Source organism: Chelonia mydas, chromosome 2 (genome assembly GCF_015237465.2).
Source record: "Chelonia mydas isolate rCheMyd1 chromosome 2, rCheMyd1.pri.v2, whole genome shotgun sequence".
Classification (NCBI taxonomy): domain Eukaryota; kingdom Metazoa; phylum Chordata; order Testudines; family Cheloniidae; genus Chelonia; species Chelonia mydas.
Genome location: NC_057850.1, coordinates 199105722 through 199118284, shown reverse-complemented (window position 1 = coordinate 199118284; position 12563 = coordinate 199105722). Strand labels below are relative to the sequence as shown.

At 40.4% G+C, this 12563-nt stretch overlaps 1 protein-coding gene across 10 annotated transcripts in view; it reads left to right on the top strand.

Moving 5' to 3' along the window:
• Positions 1 to 12563, top strand: part of CREB5 (cAMP responsive element binding protein 5) — a 350247-nt gene that overhangs the window by 319276 nt on the left and 18408 nt on the right. For all 10 annotated transcript variants that reach the window (XM_043541011.1, XM_007053642.4, XM_037890496.2 and 7 more), the window contains one exon: positions 9833 to 10156. In XM_043541011.1, coding sequence (XP_043396946.1) covers positions 9833 to 10156 — 324 coding nt within the window. The remainder of the gene's footprint in view (positions 1 to 9832; positions 10157 to 12563) is intronic.

Genomic DNA, 12563 nt, shown 5'->3' with positions numbered 1-12563 from the left:
ATCATACAGGCTGGTGTGTACATTGTTCCTTTGGGAACAGCAGAATTATAGAATTGTAGGACTGGAAGGGACCTCAGCAGGTCATTTAGTTCAGTCCCCTGCACTGAGGCAGGACTAAGTATTATCTAGACCATCCCTGACAGATGTTTGTCTAACCTGTTCTTTAAAATGTCAAATGATGGAGATTCCAGAACCTCCCTAGGTAATTTGTTCCAGTACTTAGCTACCCTGACAATTAGGAAGTTTTTCCTATTGACTAACCTAAATCTCCCTTGCTGCAATTTCAGCCCATTACTGCTTGACCTCAGTGGTTAAGGAGAACAATTTATCATCCACCTCTTTATAACAACCTTTTTACTTTCTTGAATAGTGGTATTTCTGTGAATGTTCAGTGGAGAAGGGGCTGAATACTCCAGGGGAACCCCTCAAAGGGACTCGGAGGTGGGGGTGCACCTGTTGTTAACCTGCAAGGCAAAGTAAGGCATAGCCCAGAGGAGAGTGCTTGGTGGCTGAAAGGCTGGTGGTGTCAGGGAGCTGACACCCAGTTAAGCACAAGCAACAATTCCTCGTGCTGAAGGCAGGGGGCTAACAAGGTGACTTTCAGTCCTGGGTACCTTGAGGACTGTCACAGGATTAAAGAACAGTGATGAGTTACTGTAGATACAGTACTGGGGTGGGGGGGACGTCTGAGGGAAAAGAAGCTTGTTTATGGATGAGGATTGGGTTGAAGGAGGAGGTATGTGACTGTGCATAGGGCTTGGGGTGGATGTGGAGCACTGTGTGTCTGTACCAAAGTCCTGTAGCTTGAAGTGAGCAAGGATTTGTGAGGGAGAGTGTTGTGGAGTGGGGTGGTGAGAGACATGGGAGCGATCTGGTGTGGCATAGGGGGGAGATGTACAAGGGGACATAATGGAGGTGTGAAGAGAAGCTGTTAGAGGGAGGGCACAAGAGACTTTGGTCTTTGCATGGAGCCACTGAGGGGACAATACATATCAATCCAGATAGCTATTCCTATTAATAATTATCCACACTGACATATTTATTTAAGAAACAGGCAAATTTCCAAAAATAAACTTGGTTAAATTAAGGTTGTTAGACTGTATCATCTATAGCTACATCCCATGCATCATGTGTTTGGATATTTAGAGAGAAAGAGAATAAGAATATTGTATATAGGAAATCATCAGTCATTGGACTATCAGAGGCAGGTAATTGAAAGCCATCAGTTTAATTGCAGTTATCGTACTTTATTCCTACTGGAATTCAGTCTAAAAACATGAAATAATCCTATAAGAATAGTATCACTTTTTATTTATCATAATGTTGTTTTTCCAGAAAAATCTCTAAATACTTTACAGACTATACAGTATATTTAGGGACCACTTAGTTTTAGAAATGAAAAATGACTTTCCCTGAAACTACATGGGAATGTTAGGTAGGCAAAATCTAATTACCCACGTTGAATTAGTCAGGACACTAGGCAAACAAACATCAATACTCTTTGAAACAGTGTCCTGGGATCTTTAATGGCTGTAAGTAGTTATGGCCTTGGTTTTCCATTTCAGACACTCATTGGTATAATCTTGAAACAAAATCTAAGAATCTGATTGTATCCTGTGTATACAGCAGTGGATTTGTGTGTGTGTGCGTGTGCACGCTTCCTTGAGTACTGCCACATCTGGGATTAAAACAATAAAATGTAGTTTTAAAACGTACGTGCATCAGATTTTGACTCTCCTAGTGCTCCTTTAAAATGTGTTTACTCCAGTAACAAGTTTCCAAAATTACACCTGCAAAAGCAAAACTCAAGTCTCACATACTGGGTGTTCAATCTCCGGAATGAGGATGACTAAATATGATTAGTGTTAATAGGTATTATGCAGTTGGAAATAAATAGCTATCCTCTTCTACCAGTAGCCATAGAGTCATGCTTTCAGTGAGTTAGTGTTTTTGGTTTGAGAATTCAGCAAGGGAGTATAATATTCTCAACTTCTGTTTTCAAGTGCAAGGATACCATGAAGAAGTTGCTCAGATACCAGGATAATGGGCTTGGGATAAAAACCTGAATACAGTTCTCTTGTGTGCGTTATGTGAAAATATATGGGTTGATTTTTCACGATGCTCAGCACCCAGACCTCCTACTGACTTCACTTAGAATAGTGGATGCTCAGCACTTCTGAAAATCAGCCCAGTAGGATACATCCCTTTCTTTATCTGCCAAAAGCGCACATCAGAGGAAAACATATCCACCATTTACTTTTTTGGGATTCACCCCTGGGGAGGACAGGGAGTTTCCTCTGTCCCCATTCCCCTGGAGTTATGCTCATAGAAGTAGGTTTAATCTCCGGTAGGAGCTCAGTTAAAGCTCAGCCATAGAGACTGCTGTGGCGACACTGAAGCAGCATACACCCATGATGCTCTGTCTGTTTGGGGGAAGTGCTGTTGGTCCCCTAAAACAGTGGGGTTGTGGCTGCTTGACACTGTTACAACCTCTCTTCCCTACGTGGGGTGGATTTCTGCAATCTCTGATCCACCACTGCTACAGCCATAGCTATACAGAGTTCAAACCATAGAGCATTAGAAAATATTAGACAGAGATCCAAGCTTCAAAACTTGGACCAGAATACTGGATTTGGATCAGAATCCAAATTTTTACTCCCTGTGCCTAGTTCAGGGGTGCTTAGATTTGGGGTGTCAGTGCTGTTTTTTTAGAGAAAGAAACCCAGAAATGGACACGATACTCCAGCTGAAGCCTCACTAGTGCCAAGTAGAATGGGACAATTACCTTCTGTGTTTTACATACACTACTCTTGTTAGTATGACCCAGAATGATATTAGCCTTTTTTGTAATTGCATCACATTGTTGACTCGTATTCATGATCCACTATAACCTCCAGATCCTTTTCAGCAGTACTACTGCCTAGGCAGTTATTCCCCATTTTGTAATTGTGCATTTTTTCCCCTTCCTAAATGTAGTACTTTGCACTTCATTACTTTGTCTTTATTGAATTGCATCTTGTTGATTTCAGACCAGTTCTCCAATTTGTCAAGGTCATTTTGAATTCTAATCCTGTCTTCCAAAGTGCTAGTAACGCTTCCCAGCTTGGTATCATCCACACATTTTATAAACATAATCTCCACTGCATTATCCAAGTAAATAATGAAATACTGAATAATACTAGACCCAGGATAGACCCTGTGGGACCCCACTAGGTACATCCCCCAATTTGGCAGCTAACTGTTGGTAACTCCTCTTTCAGTATGGTCTTTCAACAAGTTTTGCACCCACCTTATAGTAATTTTATCTACACACGTTTCCCTAGTTTGCTTCTGAGAATGTCCTGGAGGACTGTGTCAAAGAAATTACCAAAATCAAGATATATCACTTCCCCTACTTTCCAGTAGGCCACTAACCCCATCAAAGAAGGAAATTAGATTGATTTTTGGCATGATTTATTCTTGACAGATCTATGCTGGCTCTTCCTTGTAACCCTGTTATCCTCTAGGGGCTTACAAATTATTTGTTTAATAATTTTTCAGTATCTTTCCAGGTATCGAAGTTAGGCTGACTGGTCTATAATTCCCCAGTTCCGTTTTGTTCCCCCTTTTAAAGATAGGTACTATGTTTGCCCTTCTCCAATCCTCTGGGACCTCACCTGTCCTCCTTGAGGTCTCAAAGATAATTGCTAACAGTTCCGAGATTCTGTCAGCTAATTTCTCAAGAACCTTAGGATGACTTGAGTACATCTAACTTATCTAAATATTATTTTATCTGTTCTTTCCTTATGTTGGCCTGTGTTTTTTCCCCCTTGTAATTAATATTAATCATGTTAAGTTTCTGGTCACAATTACCTTTTTAGGGAAGACTGAAACACAATAGGTAATAAACACCTCACCTTTCTTGATGTCATCTGCTATTAGGTGGAAGACCTGCACTTTTCTTTGTCTTTCTCTTGCTCCAATATATTATAGAACTTCTTATTGCCTTCTATGTCCATTGCTAGTATAACTCATCTTGTGCCTTAGCATTTCTGATTTTGTCCCTACCTACTTGTGCTAATCTTCTGTATTCCTCCTTAGCAATTCATCCACGTTTCCACTTTGTGTAGAATTCCTTTTTGATTTTCACTTCATTGAAGATCTTCTGATGGAGCCATATTGACCTCTTACTATTCTTCCTATCTTTCCTGCACATCAGGATAGTTTGCTGTTGTGTCTTCAGTATTGTTGCCTTGAAACTGCCATTGCTCCTGAACACCTTTTCATCCCCTGAAACCCTATCTACCAGTTCTCTGAGTTTATTAAAGTCTGCTTTTTTGAAATCCCTTGTCTTTATTCTGCTGCTCTCACTCCTTCCTTTCCTTAGAATAATGAATAATCAAATACTGGATAAAAATGGAAATAATAATGGACACACATAGGCTGAATTACAAATATTGTGGGAACCTTAACTTTGAATTTCCTGAGTTCGGTGCAAATAAATGTCAACTCTAACATTTCACAAATATCACTTCTGGCATTTAATAATCAAGAAACACAGAGTGCGTTTCAAGTGTATTTCTCCAACATATTTCTGTCCCTGTTATAGGGTATTTATTCATCAAAAATGGATATAGAATAAATTAACAGAGAACTTATTTTTCTAAATAATTGGAAGTCAAAAATATTCTATGCACAGGAATAATGATGCTTACCTCCTTTGTAAAGTGCTTTGAGATTTACAGATGAAAATCCCTAATAGAAGCTAGGTGTTATTACTGTTATTATGTTGGTACTTCCATTTTGGTCTAACCTACACTTAGGCACTCCCAAAACAATGGACATCCCTTCAGCAATGCTATCACCAGTGGATGGTACTTTTGTGATGAACACCATTGTACTATTGTAGCCACTACCATTGTTCAACTTCCAAGTGTGACACTTCCGGAAATAACAAAATGATAATGATTGGTGTCTGAAGGTCTGATCTTGTGAGATGATGTCATCAACTTATATGGATGGCAGTAGGAGATGAAGCTACACAGCACACCATAGGTTAAGGCCTGATCTCAGAGGTATTAAGGTGATTACTTCGGAGGGTACATCTTTTGTGTACACTGCAGTTTGTTTTATTGCCGGTTTCATTGTTTTCAACTGATCTCTATCACTTCTTAAAGATCAATTCAATTCAGCAAGTTTGAGTTTGGGAGGACAACAGAGTTAGCTTTTTATTAGAAGCTGAGATATACTGTAGACTTGATGGAAATCCAGTTATAGTGCTGTTACAAAATCTTACAGAGTATGTAAAAGAGCTCAGAGAAATGGGAGAGTATAATTTAGATGTGCCAAACAGCCGGAGAGTGAGTCATAATAATAATACCTCTTACATATTGCTTTGCATCCATATATCTCAAAACGCTTTACAAATGAGGTCAATATCATTATTACCATTTCACAGATGGAGAAACCGAGGCACAGAGACCTTGCTTAAGGTCACCCAATTAGAAGATTAGCAACTTGTGTCCCCTTTCTCTTAACTTTAGGACAGTGTGATTTATGGCTGGATCCTGCATACCTCGTATTCCTCAAACTCCTCCTGAAGACAGAAGGAGTTTTAAGTGCACAGGAATGCAGGATCAAGCTGTCAATGTGACTGTGAGACTCTGTACCTTGGGGGAACTCCCTGCACCCCCATGTTCATCCTTATAATATGATTGTGTGGTATCCAGTGCAAAGTTTGTCATGTCGGATGTCTTCAGAAGGCTCGTGATGCACTGAGCATTGTTGTTATAGTAATGTTATAGATTGTAATTTCATGTATATAGTTACGAGGCTGAAAATGTGTCCTCGTGGCTTAAAACAAGCCCCGGCAAAACTCTCCGGGAGCAGAGGGGCAGTTCACAACTCATCAGGGCATGTATGGGACAAACCCAGCCCAGCCTCACAGGAACAAAAGACACTGGCCTAGGCAGCAACAAAGGATCTGTTGGACTCTCGAGTGAGTCACCCCCCTTCCCTTGGTCAGTTTGGAACTACGATGAGGTAATGCTCACCTGACTCTGAAGGTGGGGGGCAAAGCCAAGAGGGAAGAAAGAACATGATAAAAGGGAGAGACATTTGCCATGCTCTCTCTCTTCCCCCTCCATCTACAGACACCACCACCAAGCGACTGAAGCGCTGATCAAAGGGGAGAGCCTGGCTGAAGGGCAACCAGCCAGCATATGGTGAGAAGCATCTTAATTTGTAAGGGCAATGAAAGTGTTAAGATCAGCTTAGAATGCATTTTGCTTTTATTTCAGTTGACCAAATCTGACTTCTTGTTCTTTGACTTATAATCACTTTAAATCTATCTTTTGTAGTTAATAAATTTGTTTATTCTACCTGAAGCAGTGCATTTTGTTTGAAGGGTGTCAGAGATTCCCCTTGGGATAACAAGCCTGGTACATATCAATTTCTTTGTTAAATTGATGAACTCATATAAGCTTGCAGCGTCCAGAGGGCATAACTGGACACTGCAAGATGGAGGTTCCTAGGGTTGTGTCAGGGACCGGAGATATTGGCTAGTGTCATTCGGTTGCACAATGCTTGCAGCAGCTGGTCAAAATTGCTCACTCACATAACTGGGAGCAGCTTACATGCTAGAGGCTGTGCATGAACAGTTCACGAGTGGGGGTTTTCACAGCAGAGCAGGGTAAGGCTGGCTTTTATGAACTTAAATGGCATGAAGATTTGCAAAAAGTGATTTCTGCTATTTACGGTATGAAATATTTGTAAACAGCCAAGAATTGAGTGAAATTTATTCTCATGTTCCCCCGTCACAATCATTGCATGAGGCAAGGAGGAAAATCCATTGTGACACTCTGAAGTACCTTGGCCAAATTCTGCTCTCAGCTTCCCCATTGCAATACTATTAGCTATGGTAGTTTTGTGTATGAAGGACATTGCAGATATTAAACTGAACTACAATTGGTCATGTTTCTTCATTGATGTTAATGGGATTTAGGCATGTCTACCAAGCAGGGGAAAGGGACAGACTGCTTGATATATTTATATGAGTGCAATAGGACAAACTGAATTAGAATTAGAAGAACATCAATATTCATATCCTTATTGCTTCCTTGCTGTCCTAACCTGGAGTACTACTGTGATAGGAGCTAGAGAAAAAACAAAAGATAAATAAGACAATACAGTTTTATTTCATGCAGTGACTGAAGTTTAGATCAAAATAATTTACTTACATTTCTTTTCAACAAAAATATCTTTTAGAAGGAAACAAATATTTTAACTGATTGTTTTTTTCCATCCCCGGTTCAGGTTTGGTGTTTTTTTTTTCAACAGAAAATGTCTAATGCCAAATTATTTTCAGTTTTTAAAAACCTAGGGATCAGAAAAAAAAAATCTGTTTTTTCACTTTTGGGTTCTTCTAAAAACACCAGTTGTTTTCCACAGGAGATGTTGGGGGGAAAATTCCTGTTGGAAAAAAAATGGCAGTTTTTTCAACCATCAAATTATTGATGTTGAGACACAGGAGAAAAAAATGGCAAAAAAGAAGTAAAGATGTCAGACAAATTGCAGATGCATGCAGGAAACCTAATTTAATTTCCAATTTCTCATCTTAGTCTCTGCTACTCATTTCTGCCAGGGGCAGGGTTTGCTCAGTGATGCTCAACAGCAGTCCCTCTGGTTAACTAATGATCCGCCATGAGGGGCTATTAAAGAAATGTCCTGCAGTCCTTTTTGGCTAGGTGACTGGTTACTCTGAAGTGAGGCATCTAGAGGTGTAATATAAGGTAAGGAAACAGTGTGGGGATCTTCAGGAATGTGGATGCCACCTACTCTCAGGAAAAAATGGCAGAGTTCCAAGTACTCACTTGTCTTCTTTCTTAGTCCAGTTTTCAGAATTGCTGAGCACCAGGATCTCCCTTTAAAATCAGTGGCATAGCTTCTGCTGATGAGAATGGGAGCATGATTGGGTACTTGATCGCATCTTTGTTTGAGTCCCTTTGCCTTGAAATGCACTAGAAAATATGTAACTGTGGTGCCATCACATTGTATTCTACGCTACAGTAAAACAGCAGTTTGGAATTACCAGACCCAAACGAACAACAAAACTGAAGTCTCCCCTCCCACCCCAACACATACACAATGCAAAGAGTTTACTAAATTCCGGGGATTTTTCCAGCGCTCTACAACACAAACAGTTGATCTTGCTGAAGACAAGGGAAAATGTTTATAGTTCCCCAAATGTTCTAATTGGCAGCAGCCTCTCATTAATGAAAAATAAATTGCCCTGGGGGGGGTGTGTGGGTGTGTGAAGTGTGAAGTTAAAGGAACTCAGAGGCTGGACAACCCGCTGTTGCTGCACTAGGACAGGATGGGGGAGATAGCTGGTTTCTTACCAGGATCCAGATCCAGGGCAGCTGGTCCACCCTCCCATAGGGAAACGTGAACAAGGAGCTTGTAAAATACACAGACCAAATGGAAATTACTCCTATTGACTGAAACCAGCTGTATGTCAGGCTTCTCACTGTCTCTCTTGATTTGCTATCACAAATAAATGGATGTGGTAGAAGGGACCATGGAAAGAAAACAAAATATTGTATTCTGCTTGAAGTCATGCCACAGTAATAGCCACAGTTTTTGCAGCTAAAAGAAAATGTTTCTTTGCAAATTAGGTCTCCCTCGCCCCGTTTTTGGCTTTGCAAACTATGCCATTTAGAACAAGTCATACTGTAGTTCAGCTTCAGAGTGTTTTGACAAATACAGTGTGGGCACATTTGTTAGGTATTCATGATATATAAAAGTGCTGGCTAACCGGAGTTTTGAGGGGGCTACATTTTGATTTTGTAAACAACTAACTTTGGCACTAACTTTGCTGAGCTCAGATAGGAAGCTGGTCTTAGGTAATCCAATGTGAAGACTATGTTGGTGTGACAACATGGCTAATACGTTGGTACCATCCAGTAATTGAGGGGGGAAATTCTCCGCCTTTAGCTATCATTACAGTGAACAAAAGAACCTTATCCTGCAATACTTACTCAGATTAAACTTGCTTTGGCTAATGCTGCATACCCTAAAGTGGGAGAATTAGAAGAATCCTATTGACATTAACTGTAGCTTTGCCTGAGTTAGAACTGCAAAAATCAACTCCAGCATCATTAAAAGACATGAGGACAGCACCGATGCAGGAATTAGCATGCAACAATGACCCACAGCTAGCATTTGAGCTTTCTAGCTCAGACACAAAGGACTTTAATGGCAAGACCACACTTAACTAATAGTTTTTAGTTTGGTGGGAGGACAAAAGGTTTGGTCTTATGAGGTAAAATATTGTAAAGTGACTTGTGTTCTTGGGCTCTGAAATTTAAAAGAAGGGTCAAGATTCTATTTCTTTGAGGCAAAAAAAAATGTCTGTAATACTGGATGGTAAATTAGTGTGGATCTTTGTTCAATGCATCATTTTAGCAGGTATTCTTTTTTTAAAAAAAAACACGACTGCATGAGACTTTAAACTTAATGAGCCGACTAAGAATAAAAGAATGCTTTTTTCCTTAACAGCATAGTAGCACAATCATATGAAAATCTGTAGCTGTTAAATTATGATCTAGATAGTTAGTGTTCTATAGGTTTTGACTGATAATGACTGGTAAACTAGATTATAACATAACAGACATTGAAGGTTGTATGAAAATCACTATACTTAAGTCAAGAAGCAAAATCTAGAAAAAAAATTATAGAACTGGACACTTTCAGGTGTCAAGAGTTTCTACAAATCTGGAAATATGAACCTCTCATAAATGTATTATTGATTTCAAATTCTCTCCCCCCCTCACCCTTTTTTTTCCTGTTTCAGAGGTTGAAGGCAGCATTGACTCATCATCCTGCAGCCATGTCAAATGGAAATATGAACACCATGGGCCATATGATGGAAATGATGAGCTCCCGACAGGACCAGACACCACATCATCATATGCACTCACATCCACATCAGCACCAGACACTGCCACCTCATCACCCATACCCACATCAGCACCAGCATCCAGCACACCATCCTCATCCTCAACCCCATCACCAGCAGAACCATCCACACCATCACTCCCACTCGCACCTTCACACACACCCGGCACATCACCAGACCTCTCCACACCCGCCACTGCACTCAGGTGGACAAGCACAGGTAGAACCACTTAATGAGCTGTCATCTTCTTCTGTTCTGATGCAAGTTTAAAAAAACAGATCACATGCGCATGGCTTTTCAAAAGCAAGTCAACTGGCTACTAATAGATTTACTCTGTTGTTGGCTGCCAGGTCACAACCTTACACCAAGCTCTATCTCAAAAATCCCAGATCAAAACGTACTTAGAAACAAAGAAAAGAATGTATTTCAAATGTCTAATTTTCTATCAAAAAACCCCAAAGCTTGTTCAAGCCATGATCTCTGCAAAGTGCCAAGTGTACATTTATGCTGTTGATATGTTATGGAGTTTGGCACACTGTGTAGCTTGGCGCACTAAGATACATCCACACTGCATTTTAAAACAGGGACTGGGTCCACAGACTTGGACTGGCGCTATGGCACTAAAAACAGCTGTGTAGACATTCAGGCTCAGGTTCTGAAGCCTGGGGAAGGGGACTGGTTTCAGAGCCTGAGTGCAAACATCTATACAGCTGGTTTTAGCATCCCGATCCATAGACCCAAGCTCTGAGACTCACTGCACAGGTTGTAAAACACCGTGTAGACATAGTCTAAGGAGCTTGGCCGACTACTTGGCAGCCCATGTTTTAAACTGTTCAATACACTCTGCCCTCAGAGATGGTCCCACAAGCCCCAATGACGTAAATGGCATTGCACATGCATATTTGAAGGATGAGTTTGACCCTGTATATATTTTATTTGTATATAATATAGCAACTTCCATATGAAGTATCACAAGACACTTTATAGTGAATGTCAGTCATAAGGCTATCTCAAAAAATAAGGGTGTAAGTAGAGATGGCTTCAAACAAAATCTGCAGATCTGAGTACACCTATACTTTGGTTCTGGATCCAAATTTTGCTGCTGGCTCTTATTTCAATCATGGGAACCAAACAAAAACTACAGTCTGAATACTTTTCCATTTTGGTCACGTTCGGATCCAAATCCAGACCCCAAGTTTGCAGTCACTGCCTCTAATTTTAAGGCAAGAATTAAAGATTTGAAGTTATTAATTGTCTTATAGTGAGAGAGTAGTAGTTCCAGATACTGTAGATAGATCAGATGGAAGAGAATTACACCTGTAATTACAACTGTAGAGAATTACAGAATGGAGACAGAGGGAAGGCCAAGATTAGCCTGGAGAACAGGTGAGGATTAGTAGGTGAATATTATGTCAGAGAGAGAGAGAGGATGAAGCCAGTTGCTGGAGAAAGATTTAACCCAGAAAGGTAATTTTGAATTGGATTCAGATGATGGGAAGCCAGCGAAGGTGATGGAAGATGAAGGTCTTGGAGTGAAAGGGTTGTCTTGCTACAGCATTCTAAACTCCCTGACATTTAAAGAGTAGGAATTAAGAAAAACTATTAGTTGAAAGAGGAAGTAATGAACTCACAACTAAGGATTTCAGCATAGGCAGAGCTGATGTTAAGAGGACTTCTGGCCATATTTTAATGTGGTGAAAGACAGACAAGCCAGGGAGATATGAGAAAAAAGAGAAGGCCCTTGGTCAGCCATAGGATATCAGGCCTGGAGAGCAAAGTTATCATCTGAGTTAAGAAGAATGGGAGTGGAGTCATGGATACAGAACAAAGAGGACTTCTTATTATCCAGGAGGAGTTAAATCTGTGAAGCACTTAGTTGCTTACAGATACCTCATAGGCAGCTCTTAGAAAAACTTACAAGACATTAAAAATAAGAGGATTTGACATCCCACTGTCCAACTACATTAACTATTTACTGACATCTTGTTTTACTTTGTTACTGCTCTTGCTGCAAGTTGGTGGTATTTCCCTACAGTATTTACTAATGTAAAATGTTATGAATTCTGTTGTTTTTCCATCTATTAATTATTTTTTCCAGAGCTCTTTAACAACTGCAGTAAAAGACCCTATATAATCTTATAACATAGAAAGCAAAAGAGGTGTGATCTGGCTGTCCTTGAAGTCAGTGACAGAGTACAGGTAATCTTGGGGCTCAGAGCACTAGACTGGGATTCAGAAGATCTGGGTTCCCCACTCTGTCTTTGAGCTTGGGCAAGTCACCTAATCTCTCTGCACCTCAGTTCCCTATCTTAAAATGAGGGTAATAATACTGACCTGCCTCACAGAGGTGTTGTGAGGACACATTAGTTAGTGTGTGTGAGGTGCCAAAAGCTTCAGATAAGATTGCCAAAGACAGACACGGACTGAACATCCAGCCAGGCTGCCTGAAGGACCTAGCTAGAGATTGGTCTGCATGGCACTCCATTTGCAAGGAGGTTCCATCCCTGTGGGGATTTGCCCTGAGGTGCTGAGATACTTCAGTTGAGCACCATAGAAAAGTCTATAAATAAATAGCAGAACTCCCATTGACTTTAAACAGGAGCAGGATAGGGCCCTGATTTGAGCT